The 26,707-nt window shown below is 46.0% G+C and overlaps 5 protein-coding genes across 5 annotated transcripts, besides 11 other annotated features; 3 read left to right on the plus strand and 2 right to left on the minus strand.

The window, feature by feature from the left end:
- Positions 1-2,317: 2,317 nt before the first annotated feature.
- Positions 2,318-7,561, plus strand: PVX_084755 (hypothetical protein, conserved; the record flags this gene model as incomplete). The annotated part of the gene is made up of 1 exon (XM_001616568.1): positions 2,318-7,561. One exon carries the CDS (start codon positions 2,318-2,320, stop codon positions 7,559-7,561), a length of 5,244 nt encoding a protein of 1,747 aa, XP_001616618.1.
- A 409-nt stretch (positions 7,562-7,970) lies between these two features.
- Positions 7,971-8,702, minus strand: PVX_084760 (hypothetical protein, conserved; the record flags this gene model as incomplete). Its single annotated transcript, XM_001616569.1, has 1 exon — positions 7,971-8,702. One exon carries the CDS (start codon positions 8,700-8,702, stop codon positions 7,971-7,973), a length of 732 nt encoding a protein of 243 aa, XP_001616619.1.
- Positions 8,246-8,312: a microsatellite.
- Positions 8,703-8,749: 47 nt separating the features above from the next.
- Positions 8,750-8,791: a microsatellite.
- A 1,033-nt stretch (positions 8,792-9,824) lies between these two features.
- Positions 9,825-9,848: a microsatellite.
- Positions 9,849-9,943: 95 nt separating this feature from the next.
- Positions 9,944-9,964: a microsatellite.
- A 103-nt stretch (positions 9,965-10,067) lies between these two features.
- On the plus strand, positions 10,068-11,545 carry PVX_084765 (hypothetical protein, conserved). Its single transcript, XM_001616570.1, has one exon. The coding sequence runs from the start codon at positions 10,818-10,820 to the stop codon at positions 11,391-11,393; it is 576 nt and encodes a 191-aa protein (XP_001616620.1). The 5' UTR covers positions 10,068-10,817; the 3' UTR covers positions 11,394-11,545.
- Positions 10,106-10,133: a microsatellite.
- A 305-nt stretch (positions 11,546-11,850) lies between the features above and the next one.
- Positions 11,851-11,910: a microsatellite.
- Positions 11,911-12,291: 381 nt separating this feature from the next.
- Positions 12,292-12,315: a microsatellite.
- An 841-nt stretch (positions 12,316-13,156) lies between these two features.
- Positions 13,157-13,273: a microsatellite.
- A 1,002-nt stretch (positions 13,274-14,275) lies between these two features.
- PVX_084770 (NAD(P)H-dependent glutamate synthase, putative) lies at positions 14,276-23,458 on the plus strand (the record flags this gene model as incomplete). The annotated part of the gene is made up of 1 exon (XM_001616571.1): positions 14,276-23,458. One exon carries the CDS (start codon positions 14,276-14,278, stop codon positions 23,456-23,458), a length of 9,183 nt encoding a protein of 3,060 aa, XP_001616621.1.
- Positions 18,364-18,451: a microsatellite.
- Positions 23,459-24,285: 827 nt separating the features above from the next.
- On the minus strand, positions 24,286-26,642 carry PVX_084775 (hypothetical protein, conserved; the record flags this gene model as incomplete). The annotated part of the gene is made up of 4 exons (XM_001616572.1): positions 25,971-26,642; positions 25,760-25,835; positions 25,267-25,448; positions 24,286-25,086 (listed from the first exon to the last, which is right to left on the minus strand). The coding sequence occupies exons 1-4, from the start codon at positions 26,058-26,060 to the stop codon at positions 24,286-24,288; spliced, it is 1,149 nt and encodes a 382-aa protein (XP_001616622.1). The 5' UTR covers positions 26,061-26,642.
- Positions 25,521-25,540: a microsatellite.
- Positions 26,546-26,578: a microsatellite.
- Positions 26,643-26,707: the final 65 nt, after the last annotated feature.

A 26,707-nucleotide genomic window follows, 5' to 3' on the forward strand; every position in this document is an offset into this window, starting at 1 on the left:
GCATTACACCAGCTACGCTTTTATTCCCACTATCCCTATACCATCAATGAGGTAAGTGATTTCCGGAAGCAGCCATGTGAAGGCATAAAAATATACATACGCATATTTACTCTCCTTTTATTTTAAAAAAAATGTAAATGGACGCCCGTTCAAAGGGTGAGATCACGCATGCTTGCACACACACCAACTGTTTGGAATCCCCCACTGGAGATTAATCAGAAATAAGCACCCTTCCCGTGAAAGCTTCTTTTTTTTTTACTTTTCACCAAATGGAAAAAACCTTTCTCATATTTCTCTACCTGTGTGGTTTTTTACCTTTTCGGATGCACCGGGGGGCCTTTTGACTTGTGCAAAGTTGGACAGTCTCCCTGCGGCAAATTGGACAACCTCCCTGCGGCAAATTAGACAACCTCCCTGTTGCAGTTGTGAGAGACATTTTCGGGCAGGAATATACGTAGAAATATGAGGTGTTCATCTGTACGAGGCTGTATTTAAAAAAAAAGGCCTCACAATTTTTTGCCGTGGCGCGCTTTCGCTGGAAAATGCGGGGGGATTATACATTCGCGCAGTCAATAAAAGAAGGATAACGATAGGGTGTGACATAACGTAGGCCACATTTAAATTTAATTTCTTTCTTTCATTTTGACAAAATGGGTTGCAATTAAGTGCTTCCCTTTTCTGTAAGGTTCTGAGTCAAGCGGATTGGGTTGTACAAATGCCTTTTCCCCATCGGTATACAGCATAATAGCAAAGATACACATTTTTTGCGATAAAACGGAAAGGAAAAGAAATAACGTTATTAAATTGCCAAGGGGAATAACACCTTAACGGTGGTAACATGCAGAACTGTGTACCATCATTTTTTTTTTTTTTTTCTGCACACATAAAGGGGAAAAGTAAAAATAAGGACACCACAACGAAAATATGTATATTTTTTTTTTTTTTTTCCCCACTTTGCATTGACCATTTTTACTAAAAAAAAAGACTTGTAAATTTTTCGTTCACCCAAAGTAACAACACATTCGCGTAGAAACTGTTGTATTCATTTATTCATTTTAGTTGCTGAAACGCAAATGTGTGAGAAATGCGGAAAAATTGCGCAACTGTACGTGGTCAATTTGTTCAGCGTTCGCTCGTAACGTGGTCTACATTGTGTAGAAATCACCGTCACTGTTTTTTTTTTCATCTTTCTTTTTTTTTCTTTTCCCCTGCTGCCTTTATGTACACATAACTGCACTGTCGTTTGAAATGGTCGCGCAGCTGTGGCGCGGAAGCGTTCGCGTGCGCGCATGTGAATATACGTAAGTGTAACGTACGAAAGTGAGTGTACGCAAGTGTAACGTACACACGTGAATGTACCAACATAAATGTACTCACGTGAATGTACTCACGCGCAACCGTACTTACACATGCGTGTGCGCGAACACTGCTACGCATAGTCTACCCAACTGTCGCGTTCTTATTTCTGCGAACACTTTGCCTTTCCTCCATAAATTGACCCTCCGTTGGGGAAATCTGTTGCCATTTCTGCGTAGGATGGAATGATCATCATCGTGCTGAGTGTTTTTTTTTTTTTTTCTCTGTCAAGAATTATGCATTAATTTTTTTTTTTTCCGATTTTCCACTTTGTTGTTTTTTTTTTTTTTTTTTTTTGCAGAAGTGCCAAAACTGGCGCCTATGACGAACAACCCCGCGGCGTGTGGCAGGGATGAACAGTTCTGCAGAAAAAAAAATCGCCTATTTTTTGCAATCTTTAGTTTGTTGCGTTTTAACGTTTTTTTTTTTCGTTCCCCCTTGTCGTATAAAATTCATCACACGTGTAATTTTTCCAATTTTTTTTTTTTTTCGAAAGGCAAACGAATATACGTAAAGAGTTGCAATTTTTTTCACAAAATGATTGCCACATGAAACTGCCTTTTTTTTCCTTCTTTCCTCTTTGTTAAACCGTTTTTGTAATGTAGATTGTTATATTTCCCCCTTGTTGTTTCTTCCCCTGCGGTGACACGATGCATTCGTGTGTATGTGTACCAGCGCGCAGATCTATGCATGCATTCGCGCGATATTACGTACACACAGCGTGCATACTTGTAGGTTCCAGGGGTTACACGTTTGTAAAATTTTTTCACTCCACCCCAACCTGCTTTTCTACCGCCAAGTGTTGGCTTTCACAAACTTATCGTTTCACTCCCCCTTGGCAATTTTTCCAAACATTGAACAATCCCTTCGGGCACAAAACGGGAGGTGCAATGATCCGTAATACGCTGTCCCGCTTCTAAACGTTTTGCATTTTTTTCAAGAAAAGGAAAAGCATCCCGCAATGCAAAACATAATCGACACGTACGAAATTATTGGGAAAATCGATGACCAGAGGTCAATTTCCTCGAACAGTTTGCCCAGCCATGAGGGGTCCCATGAGGAGTTGCATGAGGGGTCGCATGAGGGGTCCCATGAGGAGTTGCATGAGGAATCGCATGGGGGGTCCCTGGGCGCAGGGGGGCGCGACCCCAAGTTGGACAGCGCGAAGGGGAAAGAATTGAGCGACAACTCGGATGGGAGAATCCTGGAAGGCACGCTGAATGGGGCCGAGGCTGAACAGGCGGGCGAAGAAAACGCGGGGGAAAGGAACAGAGTAAGCGGTCCAATATGGGACACAAGTACGTCCAAAAGTTGCACGGTGGAAAATATGAAAGGCGAGTTGGAGGGGGAAACCACTCCTGGCAACGTAAATGGTGGGGGAGCGGCAACCGGTGAGACCCTCCCTTCGGAAAGCAAAAAAGATGAGAAAATTTGGGATACCCCCAGTGGGGGGGCCACCCATGGAGGAGACGCCCCTGCTGCGAACAACCAGAATAGAAACACCCTCCAGGAAAGAGCCTCCCATGTTGGTGGCGGCAAAAATAGCTGTAAGAGGCATTACAAAGTGCTGATTCACGCGCCTGCCTGCTGGAAGGGAGAAAAGTTTAACTCCACCCCCTTCGTTTTCGTATACGACAAGTCGAGCAACTTTTTTACCTATAGTGAGTCCCCACTAGAAATTGAGAAATACATAATCGATACAAGTGCAGAAAATTTCGAAAGCAGAGTGCTGACCATCATTTTTTATGACTCTGTTTTTGCCTGCACCACTTCATCCCTTCTTCTGAATAACAACAAAGGAGAGATTCAGCACTTGCCCAAGCCGCTTAGCGTGTTTTATCTCCCTTTGAGTAAGCTGGACTTATGCAACGACTCCGTCAAGTACAGGCTGGCTCTCAGAACGAACAGCATCCTCTGCGACGTTAACATAAAGGAAGCCATTAGCTTGTTCAATAACAATTCCAAAATAGCAGGACCGAATGTGAATAAGTTCAGCCTACATTTGATTTTGAAAAATGGAAACTACTATGAGAGTGAGTCGTATGGCCACTTGAATTACCAGACCAAGTTTTACGGCTTGCCCCGGTCTAACCTCTCATCCTGTGTGCCAAAGTACACGGGAGTCAGCGTAGACAGGGCCAATGTGGAGAGGTCCCCCAGCAACGTGGCCAGCAGGTACCTAGCCCAGTCGTCCAAGAGCCAAGTGCACACATTTGCAAAGCACCAGACGGACCCGAACCAGTTTATTTCCCTTGAGCGGTTAAAAAACAAATGGGAAAATTACAGCCACATGAATAATGAGAAGAGGACTCAAAACCACTCGGCATACAATCCTTTGAGGAAGAAGGAAACGAAGCTCACTTCGTACTGCGTACCGAATGATAGTGAATCGTTTGTCAGTCGGGTCAAATCGGAGGTGGCTCGTCAGGAGGCCGCCATGGGGGGGGAACGACCAGCTGGAAGTGGCGTGAAAAAGTATGCCAAAGAGAACAATGAAAAGGGAAACCCAGTCAGTAGTAACCCAAACAGTAAAGACCCCTACAATGCGAGTGGACCTCCCCACTCGTACAATTACGGGAAAACCAAATCGGTTTACGACCTGATGCAGGTCAGCAAGGAAAAGCTGTCGGCCGATTTCGACGCGAAGGATGATGTGTTCCCAGAAGACAGCGCGTCCATGATAAACGTTTTCGAGGAGTCCGCTTTATCCGAACGGGGGAAGCAGGGCCTAGAGGGGGGAAGCACCCTCACCAGCAATATCAGGGCAGCCAAAGATATGTACTCTCGGGTGAAGAGCGTCATGAGGAAGAGGGGAGACGTTATAGGCCACACTGGAGATAACTATGGGGACCGCTTAACCCGGCAACCGGAGGAGCAAAACCGGGAAGGCGACCTGCAATGCAGCCCGAAAAAAGAGAGTGACCGATTCGGAGAGGACAGATCGGTGTGCTACTCCCAGGTGGAGAACATGAGGTACTTCAACGGGAACAACTCCGTGTGCTCGTCCTACCTGCGGAACGACGAAAACGTCCTTCTTGCCATGAAGGAGATTAAGCAGTGGATGGAGAAGATAGAAGACAAGGTGAGCACCATCTCGTGCGAGAAAAGTGACCTCAACGCAGCAGTAGGGAGCAGCCAACCCACAGACAAAAGGTACAACCGAATTATAGCCTTCCTAATTAAAAGCGTGAAAAATAATATAAGGCTGAAGAATAAATGCATATACAGGAGCTGCTACCTGAACATACGAAATTTGTACTTGTTAAAAAAAAACGAAAAGGTAAAATTTGAAAATAAACTCATGATGAGGAATTATGGGAAGCTAAAGGCCAAGTACAAAAACGTGCTTGTAAATCTGTGCAAAAAAAATTTACTCATAAAGTACTACTCTATAAAGGACAAATTTCAGTACAGCAAAAAATACGAAAATATGATGAGGCATTTGCAGCAGGAAAAAAATGACCTACTGAGCATCATAGAGGAGAAGAAGTACGAGCAGGAAAACAGCCTGAGCATCAACTTGATGCTTTCGGAGGAGTTAAAAAAGGCTCAGGAGGACAAGGAGTGCATCTTGAGCAAGAACTTTTTCTACAAAAGCGAGACGGATAAGGCTGCCACCAAGTGTGAGCTGCTGCAGAAGGAGCTGGACCGCCTGAGGGGGGAGCTGCAGTGCGCCAAGCGGGAGAGCGAGCAGGCGAAAACGGGCTCGGGGCAGGTCAAGCTGGAGACGGAGCAGTTGCAAAGGGAGAAGGAGCAGCTGCGAAAAGAGGTGGATCAAATGAAGATGCAGACGGAGCAGCTGCGAAAAGAGGCGGATCAAATGAAGATGCAGACGGAGCAACTGAAGAGGCAGGCGGAGCAGCGCCAACTGGAGAAGGACGCCCTCGTGAAGGAGCTGGGAGACACGAAGGCCAAGTACTTCAACCTGACGGGGATACTCGAAGGAGAGGAAAAAATGTACAGCCAAAAGGTGCAAGAATTGGAAAGGAAAATCGAAAACCTGACGGAGGAAAAAAATACCCTCATCAACGAAATAAAAAGCGAAATTGACAACTTCACAAAAATGCTAAGCGATAAAGAAATGGAAAATGCAAAGATGAAGGAGAAGCTGAAGGAGCTAAAAAATGTGGAGGAGAAATACAAAGACACGCAAATCAATTTTGATTCGCTGAAAAAGGAATTTGAAAAGTCGTTTGATGAAGTGCAAATTATTTTAAAAGAAATGATACAGAAGGAGAAGGAGTACACCAAGAAGTATAACAATTCCATTAAATGTTTGGAGGTGGAGCATAAACAGGTTGTGGAGAAGCTCCTCAACGAGAAGGAGCAATGCGTTATGGAAACGAATTACTACAGAGACGTATGCCACAGTCAGTCCAGTAAGATGACCACCTTCGATGAGAGCCTAACCGCGGCGGAAAAATTGCTAGACCATGTCTTGTCGCAGTACCCTCAACTGTTCAACGAGTTTAAAGTCAGCTCCAGAAACAACGTGCTAAATAAGTCCTTCGGAAAAATGCACTACGAAAATATACAAGCTGTGAGAGAAAACGTTAAACTGATTAGGAAGTCCCTCAGTCAATTTAAAATGAGCTTTAAAAACAGCTCCTTCAACTTCCAAATGGGGTCCGAGTACAGTAGGAAGTACTCCACCCAGAAGAAGGGCAGCTTCTCAACCATCACAGGCAATAAACGAATGAACAGCATTTTGAGGTACTACGAGAGTTACCACAGATATGCCAACCAGGGAGAGCACCCCCCCGTCGAGGAGGAACCTTTTGGTGAAGAGCAATCAAGCAGGAGGAGATCCATCAGCAATAACAGCGCTAGGAATATGTCCATCATTTCGAACAACAGGAAGAACATAAACTTGAAGAGCAAAATTGATTCGTGTAACGCCCAGCTGCAGAGGAATGTCTCCCAAAGTAGGTGCAGGAGTGGGTCCCTTAGTGGGAAGCAAAAGGTGTCAGCAGGATTTGACGACTTGAAGAGAAGGCCCTTTATCCGAAAGGGCGGCCCAGAAGAGAGCGCCTTGGATGATCAGTTAGCGCAAAGGGACGCTTCAAGGTACACCAAATGGAGGAGCGAGGAACTGGGTGAGGAGGCGCCCAAGGGGGGGCCCCTCGAGGCTGCGGTGGAGTGGCACGCGGGCCACAGCGGCGATATAAGCGGCGTAGGCGACGTGGGCGATATAAGTGGCGAACGTGGCGTGGGCAATCTTAACGACGTGGACGAGCTGAACCACATCGACATCGTAAACATGTACGAAGACAACGGCTTCTTCAACGACGGGGGGGCCACCCATGGGTCTGCGCACGGCGAATCGAACCCCCCCTCCAACCCCGCCGGGTCAAACGAGGAGGGCGATTTGGCCAACACGCACCAGGACAAAGCGGAAGTAAAGAAGAAAGTCAGCGGAAAGGAGAACTACGAATTTGACAAAAACAACTTCAAGGAAATTATATCCTTTATAGAAAAGAACGTTATAAAAAATTCGGACACTCTAAGTACAAGTGGGAAGGATGGAAAGAACGCCGATGATTGGAAGGGAGTTTCTGGGAGGGCATCCCTATGCGAGAACAACAAATTGGGAGGAGAAGCCACGTGCGAAAATCAGGAACAACCAGTTGGTCATGCTAAAGCGGAAGAGAAGGACAGCTCACCCAGGAGGGCACAAACAGGCCAGAAAAATACCTACCAATCTGTTGCAAGCAAAAAAACAGGAACGTTCAAGTACGCAGATAAGGTGAGCAAACATACTTCGGACAGCCACGTTGCCAAAAGTGTTAGTAATAACACCAAGGTGGTTAGCAGCCGGGGTGTTTTACCAAACAGCAAGGGTGGTGGTCACCCGATTGGACCCCCAACTGGGCAGCAAAGCAGCAGAATGAAGAACGCAAGCAACAACACGTCGGTGACGAAAGGGGTAGTGGGCAGCACGAGGAAGAACTCCTCCACGATTTACAGAAAGGGAAGCGAAAGTGGCGCCGTCGCTAATAACAATGAGGATGCGCCGAAAAGGATGATCAGTACCAACTATAAGTACAAGCCTGCAGATGAGTCTGCCAAGCATTTGAAAAAAGACAGCTCGGACGCCCTCAATCTCAAATGTGCGAAGGGGTCCATAGTAAAGAAGAGTCTAGCCCCGGAGAAGGAACGGAATGCGAGTAGCAACACGAGTAAATCAGCTCTTTCGAGGGTATAAAAGGGTAGGCCACTTCGTCGGTGCCGGTCTTTTGCTCCATATCAGTAGAGCAGTTGCCAATCGCGCAGGGGGGGGTTCGCCAAAGTGTACCCCGTCGTTGAGCCCCACGGAATGGCAATTTATTTTATTATTTTTTTTTCACCACTCCTCATCTGTGTTATTAGTTGTACATTTTGCACTCCGCGATGCATCTTTTCATGAACTTATCGCAACTTCAATTTTTTTAACTTTTTTTCGAAAATGGAACAGTGCGTATGTTCTAACGTTATGGGGGGGAAGCGGTTTAGACGCAAAGGAAAGCAAGTGGACAAATCTCACGGCTGCAAAAATTGCCGAGATGAGTCCACCCACGCATGGGGAGATATACCCCACAGCTGTACATACAAAGGGGGGAAGGAGCAGCAACAAATCAGGAACCCTCGCTTTTCATGAGCTTGAGGAGGACCTGCTTCATGCGGCTGTTCTCCTTAAAATACTCCCCCTTGTCTAGGTCCAAGTACTGGGACACCTTCAGCCAAGTTTTGTTTTCGAAATTTTCTTCCTTTTTTTTTTCTTCATTTTTTTTTTTCTTCGACAATTTCTTTTTCTCTTCAATTACGATGGCCATTTCTTCATACCATTTTTTTAGGTCTTCCGCGGCCTTCTTCTTTATTTCAATTTTTTTATTTTTTTCGTACTCCTTCCTTTCTTCTATCCTTTTTAGCCTTTCAGATTCCCACGTGGTAGATTCTTCCGTGTCTGATATGTCTGATTCCTTTTCGTAAAATTGTTCATATGCATTTTCGAAGGACATTTGGCTTTCCTTCTTAAAGGATGTTGTAGCTTTATTGGAGCTGTCATTTTTGGGCTCTCCCATTTTGTGCTCTCCCATTTTGTACTTGTTACTGCTGCTGCCTGTTTCGTCCAACTCCCTTTTCGCTACATTCAGGTCGCTATAGATGCTGTTGAGCGACATATTCATGTGGTTGTAGTTGGGGCTCTTCTCCATAAGGCTTTCATTCAGCTCGTTGGATAATCCTAATTCGTCACTCATTTGGTACCCTCCGCCGGGCGCCACTACGTTCTTTTCCTCCGTGGGGCCCCCCTTGCTGCCATCGTACCCGTTGAAGTTGAACTGGTCGAAGTCGTTCAGCTCGCTCATCTTGGGGAGGGGGGAAATCTGTATGGAAGTTTACCGTGTAGACGTAGACCCTATGTAGGTAGACCGCATGCACGCGGAACGTACACACTTGAGCAAACAATCAGCCGCTACACCGGTGGGCGATACATTACGTGGGGGAATCCCCTTGGCAAAAAACGAAAAAAACGGAAAAAAAAAAAAAAAAAAAAAAAACAATACAGAGGGGTCCCAACAACGCTACGAAGGGGTAGCGCGGTGTGCAGGTGAAAAAAACGATACAATTGCAGCGTACGTGTGGATGTCCAATCGGATCAACGACGCAGCTTACAACGCAACGAGGGGATAACAAAAAAATAATTAATAAAAATAAAAAAAAAGGCTCTCGCGTGGGAGGCAGAACAAGACGGCCACGCCAAAGCCGATTAGGAGAACGCAGTCGGGAAAGCAGCCAAACAGTGTGCCATCTATGCAACACCTGCGCAGATGGGAACGTGCAAAATGTGGCGCAATTATAATGTAAACAATTTTTCAAAAAGGATTTCTACTTTTCTTCAAAATGTCTTTCCTCCTACAAGGGGGTCCCCACTCTACCTATCCTCTCTTGCGATGTATTCTTTTTGGCAGGAAAGCGCGTGGGGAAAGGCTTCGTAATGCTCGTGGGGAAAGGCTGCGGAACACTCGTGCGTCTTCACCCTGGGAGTTGCAAACGTGTCAACGGAGGGGTTAACAGAATAAACAAAAGGAAAGGCCACAAAAAGGGAGTATCCCCAATGAGTGGAAAAAAAAAAAATGTAGCGACTGTGAAAGAGGCCCTTTTACGTGCACTGTGAAGTTCTTTCACAAAGCGCGTTTTGCCATGTCACAATGTTAGTCGTGTAACGTAGGTATAGTTACATGCACTTGCGTGGGCGTGTACCCTTTTGAAGTAATTACCAAAGCATAGCACATGGAACAGCCTTTTTTTTTGCGAGCAACATTCGCAGGGCGAAACTTGCCTTCCTTTCACCCATGTGAGAGCGCCAAGTGGGGAAAAAGGCCTACCACCCCCCCATGGCATTAGGATGGTCATTCACCTGTATCTTAAATCACGCAGTATACTACATGGCTGCCCTTATGAACATATAAAATGCTTCGACGCGCACAAATTGATAAATCGGCAGGGCGATAAATTTTTTCTAACCCTCAGGGGGGAATTGCCACGGGGTATGTCAGCTTATCCGTTTCGTTTTTTCATGCCACATTAGGGAAAAAAAAAAAAAAAAAATAAAAATAATTGTCATGTGAGTGGAGCTCTCAATATGGATTAGTCCAAATCGCACGCGTAGCCTCTTCACGGTGGGTATAAAATATATGTATATATGTATATTTTTTTTTTTTTTTTTTTTTCAAAGCGGCTTTCCACTTTGTGAACCAAAACCGTTCGAGGAAGCTTCCCGTGCAACCTACGTGAGGAGTTGAGAGGATAAAAAAAAGGGCTTGCAAATTGACGTTCAGCGGGAGAAGAGCAGCTTGTACAGTCAAATAAAGATATATATGTATATGTATATATATGTATCTTTTTTTGTTGCATCCCCGTTCGATACGCATTGCTTAAAGTCTCAGCTTAAATTGGCATTATGCTTATTTTACGAGCCAACTAGCATTACCCTACATAGGGCATTACAGCATAGCAATGTGATGAGTACGTGTACTGCTCCGTTTGCACAGCTTTGATGGGTTGCATGTACATCCTCCACCTTTCCATACTGCCCCATTTTTAAGTCGATAGCCCCAGCCGACTGCGCATGAGCAGCGTTGTTTTGGGGCAGACTTTTTTTCTCTTTTTTTTTTTTTCCTCCCCGCCGCTTAACACAGCAGTTGTGGAGCCATTTGGAAGTTTCCCAATCACTCAACGTTGGGTGGTGTATAAGATTGCCCCCAAGAAGCGCACACCTGTGTGGGTACATCTACATAGAGAGGAACAAACGGGCGAAGTGGCGCCGTACAGCTGGAGAGACCTGTCACATCGACGTCGCCCCGCGCAAGACAGTCGCAACCCACGAGCAGATCGGCACCCCCGCTTGTGAGCAATTCCCACTTGTGAGAAGTTCCCACCTGTGCGTACTACCCCTCACCTGAAACAAGAAAGAAAGAAAAATGAGTAGATGGGAATTCAACCTCAAAAAGTATGACGAAAAATGTGAAGGCATGACGGAGCCCTTTGGATATAAATTCGAGAAGGACGTGAGGGGAGCGTACGGAGGTGGAGACAGCTACTTGAAGGTTGAAAAAAATATAAACAATTTAAATAAAATTAACAAAAGCGAAGTTAACAAGTCAACCACATCAACTGCGATCAGCGAAAAGGTGCTGGACAAAAAGGCTTGGGGAATTTGCCTTAATGCATTCAAAGGATTAGTGATGAATATATTTGTTATGTTCATGTCGGGAGGCGCGTCAGGGATTTTTGGCATCATTTTTATTGTGTACTCAGTTTATAACATTTTAAAATCGTTACTTAACATCAATGATGCGTTTAAAAGTGTGGAAAATAATTCCAACCAGAAATTTTGGGCACAGAAATTTTGCTTTGCTCTTTTAAATTTTCTTGTTTTTCTTTACATTATGAATGTTTGCTCCAACAGTGGGCTACTGCCCATACGGTCTGCTGATTATTTTTACTTCATTCCTCACCAGACGATTCGGCAGAAGGCCATGTCGACTGTTTTTTAGTGCCGGCCGCTTCGTCCGCGCGTTTGGCATGCCTTTGGCGTGCGCTTGGCGAAATTTTCCTTTACCTGTCACTTCACCCCGGCAGCTTTTTCTTTTCCTTTTTTTTGTACAAACTCGACCTTTTTTTTTTAACTTTCCCAAATGTTCAACACGAAAATGTAACACTTGGTGTGTTCGTTTGGATATGCCCCTTCGCGAACATTCTCCCAGAGGGGAATTTAAAAAATTGCAAAAAAATGCGGTCATCCCTTTTTTTGCGCTTTGTGGGAAACTGTGGGGGGACCCAATTGGGAACCACGGCCATGTGTAGACCTGCACAGGGGAGTACCACTTTGGGTTGGCGTACACTTGAATGGAAGCCCACAGGAGGGAAAAAAAACAAACAAACCAGGACTACGATCAAGGTGAATTTTTTCCACCTTTCAACCCCCCCCTTTAGGAAGTCCCTGTCCACCTCTTTTCCGCGTGACTGCGCGTGGGTGTACGTACGTCTGCGCGGACATGAAAAGCGGCGATGCGGGGAAAAGTATTTCCCCACGGGGGACTGCACGAATGTGTAGATATATATACTATATATATTTATACATATATTTGTATGTATTTTTTTATACATATTTATACGTACATGTGCAAGTTCACCCTGCATGCGCTTTATTTTATTTTTTCAGATCACTTCTCGCGATGTGTGGCGAATTAACGCTCACCGTTGCGTAGAGGACATGTCAGCAAAAAAAATTAACCCCAATTAACCCCAATTTTGTGAAAATCTTCGTGCAGCGAGGAGATACACGGTGGCGCGTGTGTGCCTGCGCGTACGTACATGCATATTGCGCACAGGCAAATGTACATACGGTAATTTGTTGGTGCAGCGTCATCCGCGTGGAAACTGCGAATGGTGTAGCAGTCCGGTCATTTGGCGTGATTTCGCTTGATGCGAGTTGATGCGTTTGATGCGTTTGATGCGTTTGATGCGTTTGATACCTTTTGATACCTTTTGATGCTTTTTTTTTCTTTTTTTTTTTTTTCACATTTTTGAGCTCCCTGTGGGGAAATACGCATGGCACTGAGCACTGGAAACATGTGCAACCCATTTTTGTACACACTGCTGGTGCGATCTAGAGCATGCCTTGCAATTTTCGCCTTTTCACGTTAAAAAAAAAAAAAAGCTAAAAAGGCTCCCGCGTGAAAATTGGGTAACCCATGCGCAAAAAAATTGTTACAAAAATGTTCGAGCTTAAAATTGGTCAATTCAGTTTCGCGTACGTCGCTGCAAAAGTTCGCCGCAAAACTTCGCAGCAAAACTTCGCAACATAATTTTTCGTACCCATTTCGCGTGCTTATTTTCGCGATTAACAAATTTGTAACAAACAAATTTATAATTAACAAATTTATAATTAACGAAGCATCCTTTGCATGCACACCATTTGCCTACTTATTTGCCTTATCATTTGCTTACGCAAAATTTGCTTTCTCATTTGCTTATGCATAATTTGCCTTCTCATTTGCTTACGCATAATTTGCCTACTTATCTGCTTACGCGCAATTTGCCTTCTTATTTGCTCACGCATAATTTGCCTTCTCATTTTCGCATTCGAAGGTAACCCCGCGGCGCCAACAGTTAAGGCCTGCGGGCGTCCCAACTGCGGAAGCAGAACACCCCAACCCCCCACAGGGAACTGCAGGCCCGAATTAACTCGACATACCGCAGTTTGTCCCCCTCCCTCCTGCATTTTCCACCGCCGCTGCGCGAGTGTATGCACGCACTTTTTTTTTTTTTTTTTGCAAGGCGGTTTGGAAGGAATTAAAAAAACGCAAAAAATACGCGAAAGGGAAGTGTAGAAAAATAAGCAAAATTTAACCAAAGTGAAAAAAAAAAAAAAATAAATAAACAAACGAATGAACAAATAATCGTGCAAAAAAAAAAAAAAAACGCAACGACGAGAAAAGGAATAACGAACAACGAACCAACAACAAACAACTAAAACAGCGTACAGTTACATTCTGCATTTCTCACCTCGCTGGGAGCAAAATTTCACGCGTTTGAGCTAACGCGAAAAAGTGCAAAAATCAGCCGCAACCTCACTGGCAGTTGGAAATGCCGTATGCAAAAAAAGTCGGCAAAAATATAACGCAGCTGTTGGGCGCAGTCGCACATATGCCCGCGTGAGCACCTGCGAGGAAGCGTGTACCCAAGCATACGCATGAGCATACGTTTGTCCCAGCACGTATTCATATGCACGACCCTACGCATACTCTTACACACGCGCATTCTCATGCGCATCTTCCTTTGCATCGTTATGTGCATCCCCCTGTGCATCGCCTGATGCGTACACATGCCCACTGAACTGCTTAACACATTGGAACTTTTTTTTTTAACCTTTAAATTAGCTCCCTTTTTAATTCGTTAAGAAATTAACTTCAAAAATTTTAACCAACGTTCAGTCTGTTTTTTCTACGTCTATAGAGAAGATTTGCCGCGAATAGCGCCACTTCATTTCGCAGCGCGGTTGCCTTCTCGATTTGCGGAATTTGTCCTTTTTTTTGTTCATCGGCACGAGCGATTGGAAATATATATATGTATATATATATTTTTATTTTTTATTTTTTTCCTTATTTTTTTGCTTTGCCTGGCCGGTAGACCTCGATTCGAAAGGGACCGCCCCCCCCCTGCCTTTGCTCACATGTGTGTACTGTACCCCCGCGCGCAGTTCCCCCGACCATGAGCACCACCACCCAATTGCGCCCCTCCAGTTAGTCTTGTGACCCCCTTGTGGCAGCGTGTGTTTGCTTCCATTCGTCGCTGCGCTGTAATCTGCACTTGGTGAACCTGGAAAGAAATTCGAAGCGTCGACGTGGCTTCTCCAATTAGTAGGCAACAAAGGATGAGGGAGGAAAGGAGCGACGAGGCGGATGCGGGAAGCATGCATGAGCTAAATGGCGACGCGCCGGAGTTGACTGCGCAGTATGGGCGTAAGACGAAGAAGGTGAAGAGAACGAAGAAGAGGAAGGCCAATCCTGCCTATCCTGCCGAGCACGGCCTGTACGACAGCAGAAACGAAAAGGACGCGTGCGGAGTGGGGGTCGTGGCGGACATCAATGGGAAGAGCTCAAGGAGTGTTATCCAAAAGGCAATGCAAATCCTGCTCCGACTGAGTCATAGAGGAGGAGTTCAATCGAACAACGGAGATGGAGCGGGAATTCTGGTTGGCATACCACATGACTACTTCCAAATGTTAAGTGACACATGTCAGTTGCCATTTCTGCTGCCTGAAAAAGGAGACTACGCAGTTGCGCAGATATTCTTGCCGCATAATGAAGAAAGGAGGTTATTTTTATACCATGAAATTGAGAAGGAAGTGTATAACAATGGGTTGGTAGTGCTGGGCTGGAGATCGCCAATCCCAGTTCGCAGTGATGTAATTAGTGCTGTTGTGAAAAAGAGTGAGCCGTTCATAGCTCAAATGTTTGTATGTAAAAGGTCGGTATTTAAAAATTACGACGATTTTAATATTTACCCCTTTTCGGATATAGACTTCACAGATGATAGCCACTTGAATTTGAGCACCTTGCCGGATGATATAGAACTGCTAGCCTTTTTTATAAGAAAAAAATTGGTCAGGCATAACGACATGTATTTTTGCAGTTTCTCCTCAAGGACGATTGTCTACAAGGGGTTGCTAACCCCTTCGCAGATTTATCTCTACTTTGAGGATTTACTAAGCGAACAGTTTACCACATACCTGGCAATGGTCCACGTGCGCTTCTCGACGAACACGTCCCCCACGTGGTATGCCGCGCACCCATTCAGAAGAATCTGCCACAATGGGGAAATCAACACCATTAGTGTAAATTCGATTTTATTCCAAGAGAGGATGCAGCTAGCCAAAGCTCCCAATTCGTTCAAGTCAGTGTCCATCAAAGATTTGAGGCCCATAAATGAAGAGAACTACGTTATATACGATAACGATGATGAGATTATTGAAAAGAGGGACACCTTTGAAGATATCATGTTGACCAAAAATAGACTGAAGAAAAAATCCAGGAGGAGATTACTCCTCCGGTTGAAGAGGGACTTCACATACAACAGCTCAGCCATCCATTACAAAATAAAAAGGGAGTATATGAATTCTGACATTAACAGCAACTCTGAGTTTCTTAGCAATGTGAATGAAGTTTCTGGTAGCTCGTCCGACGATTCAGAGGATCTCTCAGATAAGGATGAGAGTGCTGCTGGTCCTTCTAGACGAGTTAGGGAGAAGAACGTCTCTTCGCACATCTGCAGGAGTGAGAAAAGCTTCGGGCACGTGGTGAAGACGCAACTGAAACATGGAGAGTCTCGGAAAACCAAAGGCGCTATTAGCTACCCGTCTGACTCCTCCCTCTTCGATAACGCCATCGACTTTTTGACCATGGCGGGAAGAGAAATAGAGCACGCAATTATGATGCTAATGCCAAGGGCATATCAAAAGGACCCAAATATAACTCCACTGGAAAAGGCCTTTTACGAATACCACACGTGTATGATGGAGCCGTGGGATGGGCCTGCATTGATCATCTTCACTGATGGGAATAAAGTAGGCGCTTCGTTAGACAGAAATGGGTTAAGGCCCGCCAGGTACAGCATCACCAACTATGGGCTATTCGTTCTGTCTAGCGAAACGGGTGTCGTCGATTTGGCATATGATAAAATTACCCACAAGGGGTGTGTATACCCTGGGAAGGTCGTCCTAATCGATTTTAAGGAAAAGAAATTCCTGAGGCATGAAGAGGTGCTCAGCAAATTTCTGAAGGAGAAGCCGTACAAGAAATGGCTAGACCATTACTCTATTCACTTGGACCATATTATCAAGCCGGCGTCCAACCTGGAGAACATACGAATGAATGCGTATAAGTATGGAGCCATACTCAATAAGGAATGCTCCTATGGGGGCAAAGAAGTGGAGGAAGCGGACGATTTGGATGACCCCTACGATGAGTCATTAATTAAAAAGTTAAAAGCCTTTGGGTATACGTATGACGCGTTCAATATGATCATCTCCCCCATGGTGAAGCATGCCGCCGATGGACTTGGCGCAATGGGAAATGACACCGCCTTTCCCTTTTTAAGTTATTTACGGAGAAACCTGCTGTACTACTTTCAGCAGACGTTTGCACAGGTGACCAACCCGGCCATCGACCCAATAAGGGAAGAAAACATCATGTCGCTTATGAGTACCTTGGGGAAGGAAGGGGATATCCTCCATTCCACCTACACGAACTGTCAGCGCATATTTATTAATGGCCCCATTCTGAACGACGCCCTTTACAACATGCTGCTCCAGTTGCCTGACTTCCCTCACATAGTGATCGACATGACGGTCGATTTGAGCAAACTGGAAGCGCTCATGTCAGGCGAATCGGCGGACGAAATCAAATTTGATGTGGTCAAAAGTGTATCCTCTCCAAAGAGGAGTTTCCACGCGGAGGTTAGCAGCGGCTACACATTCAAGCTGGATGACTACAAAGCGAAGCATAACAAGGAAGATTCAAATAAAATGAAAATAAAAAATAACATCGTTTCCAAGTATTTAATTAAATTCATCGATAGTGTAAATACCAAAGTTGAGAATGCTGTCAGGCGGGGGAGCCAACTGATTGTCCTCTCACACAGCAACATAAACGAAAAGAGAGTCCCCATCTTCTCCATCCTAATTGTTGGCGCGTTACATAAGTACCTGTTAAGTAAAAATTTAAGGACAAAGTGCTCCCTCATAGTTAAGGCAGGGGACTGCTTCGAAATCCACCACTTAGCAGTGCTGCTCTCATTCGGGGCCGATTGTATATACCCCTTCATCCTATACGAAAGCTTGCGCTTTATAAAGTATGGAGATAATGAAGCGAGGCTGAGCAACCAGCAAATGATTAGCAACTACAGACATGCAGCAAACTATGGGATACTAAAAATCATGTCGAAGAATGGAATTTCCACTCTCCCTAGTTACAAAGGATGTGGGTTGATGCAACCGTTGGGGATATCCGACGAGATTTTAAAAAAATGCTTTATCAATGTGTGCGACTCGATTATCGGGGGAGTGACGTTCGAATTTGTGGAGAAGGAAATTCTGAAGATGTTTTACAACGCCTACCCCAAGAGGATTTTAACCCTCAACATTAAGGACGCAACGGAGGAGCTCGATGACTACGGGGAATACCACTTCAGGAGCATAGGAAACACCCAAATACACATGAACCATCCTGAGACGATCAGCTTGCTGCAGAAGGCAACGCGCACGGGGAACACAGCTACGTATAAGAAGTACTCAGAGCTGCAAAATGAACTTATTAACCACTGTGAGATTAGGGGTCAGCTGGAAATAAATTATAAAAAGTGCCCCTCGTACAATAAGAAGAAGAAAAAAAATGAACCCATAAACATCCAGCTAGTCGAATCCGTTAACAAAATTTTACTCAGATTTTGCACCGGCGCTATGTCTTTTGGGTCGCTCTCTGAGGAGGCGCACATCACGGTCGCCACAGCGATGAATAACATGGGGCTGAAGTCGAACACGGGCGAGGGAGGGGAGGCGGAAGATCGCATTAGGAGGGAGCCCTCCGAAGGGAATGGGTCAGGCGGGCCGAGTGGGCCAAGCGAACCCAACACCAACTCGGCGGTTAAACAAATCGCGTCCGCCAGATTCGGCGTCACCGCGTACAGCCTGGTGAACGCCCAGGAGCTGCAGATAAAAGTGGCCCAGGGATCGAAGCCCGGGGAGGGGGGAGAACTGCCAGGATACAAAGTCAGCGCGAAAATTGCCTCCGTGCGTAGAAGCACCCCAGGTGTTGGCTTAATTTCTCCACCGCCACACCATGACATGTACTCCATTGAGGATGTGGGCCAGCTAGTCTATGACCTAAAGAATATAAACAAGGAAGCCAAAATTTCTGTAAAACTAGTTTCGAAGCTGGGAATAGGTGTGATAACCTCCGGAGTGGTGAAAGGAAATTGCGAACAAATTTTGATTAGTGGCATGTCCGGTGGGACGGGGGCATCCAAGTGGACTTCCATCAAACATGCGGGTCTCCCATGGGAAATCGGATTAGCAGAGGCGCACCAAACGTTGTGCAAGTCAAAATTGAGAAAAAGAGTTATCCTACAAATTGATGGGCAATTAAAAACAGGGAGAGACGTCATCTTAGGTGCACTACTCGGTGCAGAATCTTTTAGTTTCTCGACCCAACCGCTAATTGCCTTGGGGTGCATTATGATGAGGAAGTGCCACCTGAATATTTGCCCCGTTGGAATATGTACGCAAGACCCAGAGTTGAGAAAAAAATTCGCAGGCAAACCAGAACACATAATAAACTTCTTCTTTATGCTAGCGGAAGAGGTCAGGGAGTACCTGGCCAGCATGGGGTTTAGGAAGTTTTCCCAAATTATTGGAAGGTCCGATTTGCTGAAAAAGAAGGACCACTTGAAATATGACGAGAAGAGGAAGCTGCTGGACTTCTCCAAGCTGCTGTTCCCTGGGTGGAAATACTACGCAGAAGAGGAAATGAAGGATGATGTGAAGAAAAGGTACAACAAAAATGCCAACGAGAAGAAGAGGCAAGTCGGTGGAAGCTCTCTCTACTCTGGTTCTAAGTACAAAGCAGGGGGGTCGCTCACCCCGGGAGTGAACAACGCGCTGGACAAAATGAGAAGGAAACAGGTGCTCATAAATGAAAATTACAACACTGTGCAAAAGTACGATGTGGTTAAGAGGGCGGACGAGGGAGGAGAGGAGCACACGGACGGGGTGAACCACGCGGGGGAGACGTGCTCCTCGGTGGGGGAGTACGACGAGGAGGCGGAGGATGAGAAGGAGGACGGGGAGGACGAGGAAGAAGAGGACGACGAGGAGGAGGAAGAAGTAGAAGAGGAGGACGACGAGGAAGAAGAAGTAGAAGAGGAGGATGAAGAGGATGACGAGGGCGAAGTCACCGAAGAAGCGAACCCGAATGCCCCCGAACAGCTCGATGACGCAAACCAACTGAACGGCTCCCTCCACCCGCGCGGTGCGCAGGCCGGCCAAGGCAAAAGGGAGAAGGCCAAGAGGAGACCAACCCCGCTGTGCGAAGAAGATGACATAAACCAGGAGTATTCCAAAGGTGAGAGCAGCAAACGTAACGTTGCGCTAAGCGAACGGGGTGCCCACAACGCCACGGTGTGCACCGCCAAGATGATGAGAAAGCGAATGAACGGGAAGAAAACGCACTCGAAGAAGGAACCAAAACCGATGGCCATATTCTGCTGCGAAACGCAGAACCATAAGCTGTCGGACATCATTGATAGGGAACTCATAAGAAGGTCGAAGATAGCACTGCTGAATTGCACCCCTGTGAATATAAAGATGCCCATAAAGAATACGGACCGAGCAGTGGGAGCCATGTTAAGTTACCACATCATTCAGAAATATGGGGAACCAGGATTACCCATGGATACTATCAAAGTGAAGTTCAGAGGAACAGGAGGATTATCCTTTGGAGTATTCCTAACAAGCGGTGTGAACTTTGAGTTGGAAGGAGATGCAAATGACTTTGTGGGGAAGGGTCTCTCAGGTGGAATCATATCTGTGCATTTCCCCAAAACGTCTTTATTCATAAATGACTGTCAAAAAAACATGATTGCAGGGAACTCCGTTCTGTATGGTGCAACAAAGGGGAGAGCCTTTTTCGCGGGAAGAGCTGGGGAAAGATTTGCCGTTCGTAATTCTGGGGCCATAGCAGTCGTGGAAGGAGTGGGGTGTCACGGGTGTGAGTACATGACGAAAGGGATAGTCGTTGTGCTCGGCGAAATTGGTTGTAACTTCGCTGCAGGGATGAGTGGAGGAATAGCATACGTCCTAGATATTAATAAAAAAAACGTGAATCACCAAATGGTAGATTTGAAGGTGTGCAAAACGATGGACGAAAAAATGACGTTAGAAAAGTTACTGCATGAGCATTACGAAAGGACCAATTCGTATACAGCCAAAGTGTTGCTGCAAAATTTTGATGAGAATCTCCACCGGTTTACCAAAATCATCCCAAGAGATATCAAACGAGTGCTAACCGAAGCGTGCATCGAATTTGTGAAAACAGGAAATGAAGAAGCCGCAGCAATTTTGGACGACTGGGCTTCTCTCCTTAAGAATGTTGACCAGCCAGAAAACATGTATAAAAAGGCCATGCAGTTTTTCACCACCATTTCGGATGACATTTCTGGATTGCCAAAGACGCTAGCTTTGAGGAATGTAGATGGGCTAATCATATATGATATTTTACAAGACAATCATAGTAGGAAATTATTAACGGTGAGGAATTACCCCCCTGAATTGAATTCCACCCAAGGCAGTGAACAACTGCAAGGGCAGGTGAAGAAGAAGAAAATTTTTGACTTTGAAGGATTCATTCACAATTTAGAAATTTGCAGAAAAAATAATCGAAAGTGGAGGAGGTTTGCAGAAATTCCCTTCAAGTGTAACGCCTTTGTAGATTTTAAAAATATTTTCCCAAAAAGGTTGGATGAAAAGTCTAAGGAAATGATAAAGAAGTATATCCTGAATGAGAAGTACCTGCTCGATCTTCACCTCAAATCTTTAAATTCGAATTCCTTTATTGACAGTTTGATTGATAGGGACGAGGGGGATGACTACATGAACATGAGTCAGAAGCAGATCAGCCCCAATGTGTATTCTTTGAAAAGTTTCCTTTACGCAAATGAGAAAGGAGAGGGGAGCGCCAAGGATAACCAGCATGCCGTTAGATCTTCTGAGGGCGGGGGGATAAGAGGCGCTTCTACCGCTTCGGCGCGCAGCGTGACTGGGGCCTCCGTCTCGTCCGTGGACCCCTCCGAGGGGAAGCCCACCCAGACGACCATTTCTTTAGGGGCCACGGTGACCACCGCCCCACTCGATGGGCCAATCCCCGGGCTTGCCTCTGGCCCGATCACCGACCCTATCGCCGACCCTATCGCCGACCCTATCACCACCGCGTGCACCACGGCCACCTCCTCCCCGTCGAAGGACACGCGCCCCCCCGTGAGCAAGCTGAGCATCACGAACACGCAGGGCAGCTACGAGGGGGAAGCCGCAGAGTCGGTCATCCCGAGCATGAGCCAGGCCAAGCCCTTCCTCGCGGTAAACCCGAATAAAGTAACCGGCTTTAAGGAGTACGAGCGGTTATCCCACCCGCTAAAGGATATCAGCAGTAGGGTGTTGGACTATTCGGAGATCATCGTGCCGATCAATGCGAAAAGCAAACTGCATAACCAGCTGCTAAAGACACAGGCCTCTAGATGTGTGGACTGCGGAACCCCAACCTGTCATTACCCTAACTCCAGCGGAGGAGGGTGTCCCCTAGGCAATAGAATTTTCGATTGGAACAATTTAATATACGAAAATGAGTGGAAAAAGGCGCTGGAAAGATTGCTAGATACGAATAATTTCCCAGAAATTACTGGGCGGGTTTGTCCGGCCCCTTGCGAAGATGCTTGCGTGTTAAGCATTAATGAAAAACCAGTGTCGATCAAATTCATCGAGCTGTCAATCATCGAATGTGGATTTTTAAAAAAATGGATTCAGCCAATCATCCCGCATACCAGGACGGGGAAAAAGGTCGCCATCGTGGGTTCAGGCCCAGCAGGGTTGACAGCAGCTCAGCAGTTGAATAAGGCAGGACATGAAGTGACCATCTTCGAGAGGGATGAATATTTTGGGGGCCTACTAATGAATGGAATACCAAATGTACGTTTGGACAAAAAAATCGTAGAGAGGAGGTTAAACATAATGAGGAAGGAAGGAATCATTATGAAGAACAACGTGAACGTAGGGACGGATGTAACCCTATCCGAGCTAGCCAAAAATTTCGACGCAGTTTTGCTCTCCACAGGGTATAAAGTCCCGAGAAAATTAGACATCCCAGGATCGAATTTAAACAATATTTATTTTGCCATGGATTTTCTAACCACCTGCCAGAAGTCGCTCATGAAATCGGACCTCACAGATGATAACTATATAGACGTATCTGAAAGGCACGTAATTATTTTGGGTGGAGGGAAAACTGCTGTGGATTGTATAAGTTTGGCCATTCGAATGGGAGCAGCTAGCGTTTTGCAATTCACCAGGCAAGACATTCCACCCATGACGAGCACAGAATATTCGTGGCCAGGAGTGAAAAACATTTTTAAGGTCGATTACGCACATGATGAAGCGATCATTATCCAAGGGAGGGACCCACGGGAGTTCTGTGTTAGGAGCTTAGAGTTCATTCCCTCCAGTAAGGACCCCAAGAGGGTGTCTGGCATTCGGGCCATTAAGGTCAAATTGAAGAAAGTCCCCAAGGGCGGGGAGGTGGATAAGCGCGCACTGATGCGGACGCCCTCCGCGAAATCCGCGGCCGTCACCGTTGCCACGTCGAGCACCACCGCCGGAGTGGTCAGCATGGCCAGCGGCAGTGGGGGGCTGCCCAAGAAGCATCAGAAGCACCAGACGAAGTTGGGCAAAGCGAAGGGGCAGAAAAGTGCCTCCACGTGTGCAACTGGGCAGGCATCGGGGGTGGCCACTTCGAGTACGTCGCCCACCGCCACATGCACATCCACATCCAGCGGAACCTCCAGCGCGGCGACCAGCTCGCATGCCTCCTCGCCGGGAAGCACGAACGACATCATTCAGAACTACCAAATGACGAAGGAGCACAAGGAGTATGCCGACATCCCCTTCACCGAGCGGACCTACAAAGCAGACGTTGTTATCTTGGCTTTGGGATTTTCCAAGACGGATGACTCCATATGGGAGAATGACTCCATTAAGATCGAGCTGGACAATTACAACTGTATTAAGACCAAAATTAAAACGTACCAGACGAACTACAAGAAGATATTTGCCTGTGGGGACTGTAGAGTGGGCCCCAATACCGTCGTGCAGGCCATAGCCGACGGCCGAGACGTCGCCGCCAAGATCGATGAGTTCCTCATGAATGCGGAGTCGATTCTGCCCTCCTGCAACACGTACTATTACTACCCCCCCAACTACAAGAGCGTGCCCTTTGGGTCAGCCCACTGGGGCTAACCGGGGGGGGCCACCACGCGGGGGGTGAGCACGCAGGCGGTGAGCACCTCATTGGTGTGACCACTTCGCCGTCGATTTCATCCCCCTTTTTTACCCCCTTTTTTACCCCATTTTTTACCCCATTTTTCGTTTTTTCCCAATTTGCGGCTTACTTCCCCGTGCACACCTCACCAACCTTGTTTGTTACGCATGGGAGGGCCACTCCATTTGTATGACAAAAAAAAAAAAAAAAACGTGGCGCAACAAAGTCAGCCACAGAGCTAACCCCCCCCCCAACTGGGAATTAATTAAAAATATTCGTAAATTTTGCAAAAAGGCTAAATAAACGAGTGTAATCAGTGGAAGGATTAAAACGAAACAAACGGTACTGTGTGTAACGCGTATGGAACAAACACGGACAAACATTTGGGGAGGCTTGGAAGGCCTGGCGAAGTACACACGTGTGAGTTGGGGGGAAAAGGTACAATCATGCTAATTGCACACACTTGCGGGGGAGGAGAAACATGTCTGCGCTAAGTCCTCCGTGGCATGGCTGCCCATGTGGAGGGAGCTCCGCGTCGTGTACGTACACCTGTGCGGGTGGGCGGCCGACCGGACAGCGGCGAGAAAAATCAAGCGAGAGAACAAAAGTGGGTCGGGAAACACCTACGTAGTTCCCCCCTCCGTAGGGAAAAAACAAAATTCGCAACACAAAACAGTACATACATTTTTAGGGAACCATGTAGGGTGGGCAAAAGGAAGGCACATCCCATATGGGGGAATTTCTTCAAATCGCTGGAGGGTCGCCTAAACGGCAGGTTATCTCTTACATCCTTTGGAGGGGATGCTCACTTCACCAGGGTCCCCTTGGCGTGTACCCTCCTACTCAATGGGTCATCCCTACCAATAGAGGACGTCTTCATTTCCAGACTTCCCTTCGTACTCATGGAGGACAGATCGACGTACCCTTCCTTTTTCTTCTTCCTTAAAGAATTCATTTTGGAATTACCCATTTTATTATTATCATTTATAAGTTCCGTAATTATATTTTTCATATCCTGTTTTGATGAACGTCGTGTGCTTTTCATTCCAAAGGATCCGCCATTCTGTGGAGGAGGCAGCTGACTTCCATTCGACTTTGAGTAGGCAAAAAGATCTTTTCTCTTTTCATTAATTATTCTTTCTTGGTGTGCATTTATGTTGGCAATTTCGCTGTTTAATTTCTGTATATATTTTCTCCTTTCCTCTTCGTGTATTTCTTCCCCAGTGTGGTCACCCCGTTTTGGTTTCTTCTGCACATGTGTTTGTTCAACCGTTGCTACGTTGTCCCCTTTGTAGAGAATTCCCCCTTCGTCTTCCCTTGTGCTGTTCAGGTCATAATATATATCCTCGTCAGCTCCGGTATCTTTCACAAGGTAGCTGTTACTGTGGGGTGGTTCGTCCAAGTCCTGATGATTTTCCCCTTTATATTTGTCATTAGCATGAAATGGGTCAGGGGCGAATGGGGATCCACCGTATGGAGGAAATTCCCCATCGTCAACATAAAAAGGAGCGATAGTGCCTCTCTTCATCATTTCTTTTAAAGACATGGAGTGTTCTCCTGGGGAGGAATCGAAGTTGGGGACGATTTGGACATTGCTGGGTTGTTCCTGTGGGGGGGGAGGTGAAAGGGGAGTTATTTTATTTTTTTTTTCTCTCTCGTTCACTCATATGGGAAGGCGTCCTACATCTTGCACGTCGTAAAACGCGTCAAGGCGACTTGTCAACCGGTGTTTAGCCGCTCCTTAGCCGTCGCTTCTCAACCGCCGCTTCTTAGCCACCGCTCCTACCTGCTCCTTCTTCCTCGCCTGGACGTAGCTCTTCCACTCAGCTTCGGTCATCCCGATTTTCTCGGCCACATTCGTGCAAAGGATATCTTCGGGGTTCAAAATTTTGTAGTTCCCTATCCACATCTTGGGCTTCATTTTGTTCGGGTAGTACACGAAGGTGCCTTGGACGGTGCTCCCATCAACTGGTAGGGGGGAAAAAATGAAGACTCATTTGGGGGCGCGTAACTAAGCGGCATAACATGCACAGAGTGGTCCGCATCGTTGAAAAAAATAAATACATAAAAATAAAAATACGATCGGTTCCACCTCCACAGGGGGAGAATAAACTTCCTCTTTGCACACGTTTCCACCAATCGATTTTTTTTTTTTTTTTTTTTATAGCGGCTTTGCGAAGAGAGTTGCAATTCGAGACCACTTTGAAGAGAAAAAAAAATGATAACAAATCTGCGTCAGTACATTTAGGGGAGTTTCCCCCCCTCCCTGATTTGCTTACTCGTTGTGTTGTTGCTTAACGCTTCGTTCATCATCTTCTGAGGGAAGTCTGGATCTTCGACCATCTCAGGGTCCCCCTGAAAAGGTGATAAAGTTGAGCGTGCGTTCATGGGGGCATTCACAGGCCTACACATTTTCCCTAACCAGGATATACTCACACGTCTATATACGCATGTTTGCGGCTACTCTCGAGGCGCCTACTCCCTGCTTACCTCATGTACCGTTCGGTACTCCCCAATCTTTGTGCTTAGCTCAAGCAGCGTCAATGGCTTCCTGGTCTGCCCACTGGATATGTTCCCCATTTGGAAGCGAGCGTATCTGTTGTGCCTTTCTTGAGCCACCCCACTTTTGGGAAGCGCCAGTCGGTGTGCGCGGCTATATGGGTGTTTATATATGTAGACACACGTGCGTGCGCAAGCATATATTTAGAGTGCGTGCTTCCCTTGAGATCAGTTTGGCAGAGAGACAATCCCAGTTAGACGCAAACGTTCGCTTCCACCAAGGAGCGTGTTTTTTTTCCCTGGTTGGAACAACACGGGCGGTATACCGAAAAGTTAAAAACACTGTGCTGGCCCTTTTCGCTTCTTCACATAAAAGTGTCGTTGTTGCAGTTTTGTGAAGCTCGCCCAGTTGCTTTTTAATTCTTTTAAAGGTGCGTGAAAAAGGAAAAAAAAAAATGGCGTACAACAATGGGGTGTGTAAAACCCTTCCAGGCAACTGAAAATCCCGTTTTGTTGCCTTTTCGAGGAACTGCTTACAGACCATATAATTTTTCTCCCATTAAATTGGCTCAATTTGATATGTACAGCTAAGAATTTAAATTTTTCTTTTTCGTTTAGGTAGAAATTTGTGTACTTCCCTTTTGTAAGTACCAATTTGTAGACATTACCTTCTTTTTTTTTTTTTTTTTTTTTTTTTTTTTTCCTGCAGCTCAAAAGCTTAGGCATGG

Source organism: Plasmodium vivax, chromosome 13 (assembly GCF_000002415.2).
Source record: "Plasmodium vivax chromosome 13, whole genome shotgun sequence".
Taxonomy (NCBI): domain Eukaryota; phylum Apicomplexa; class Aconoidasida; order Haemosporida; family Plasmodiidae; genus Plasmodium; species Plasmodium vivax.

Excerpts from the sequence above, each read along its gene's own strand:
- PVX_084765 (XM_001616570.1), top strand. The coding sequence starts at position 10,818 with ATGAGTAGATGGGAATTCAACCTCAAAAAGTATGACGAAAAATGTGAA.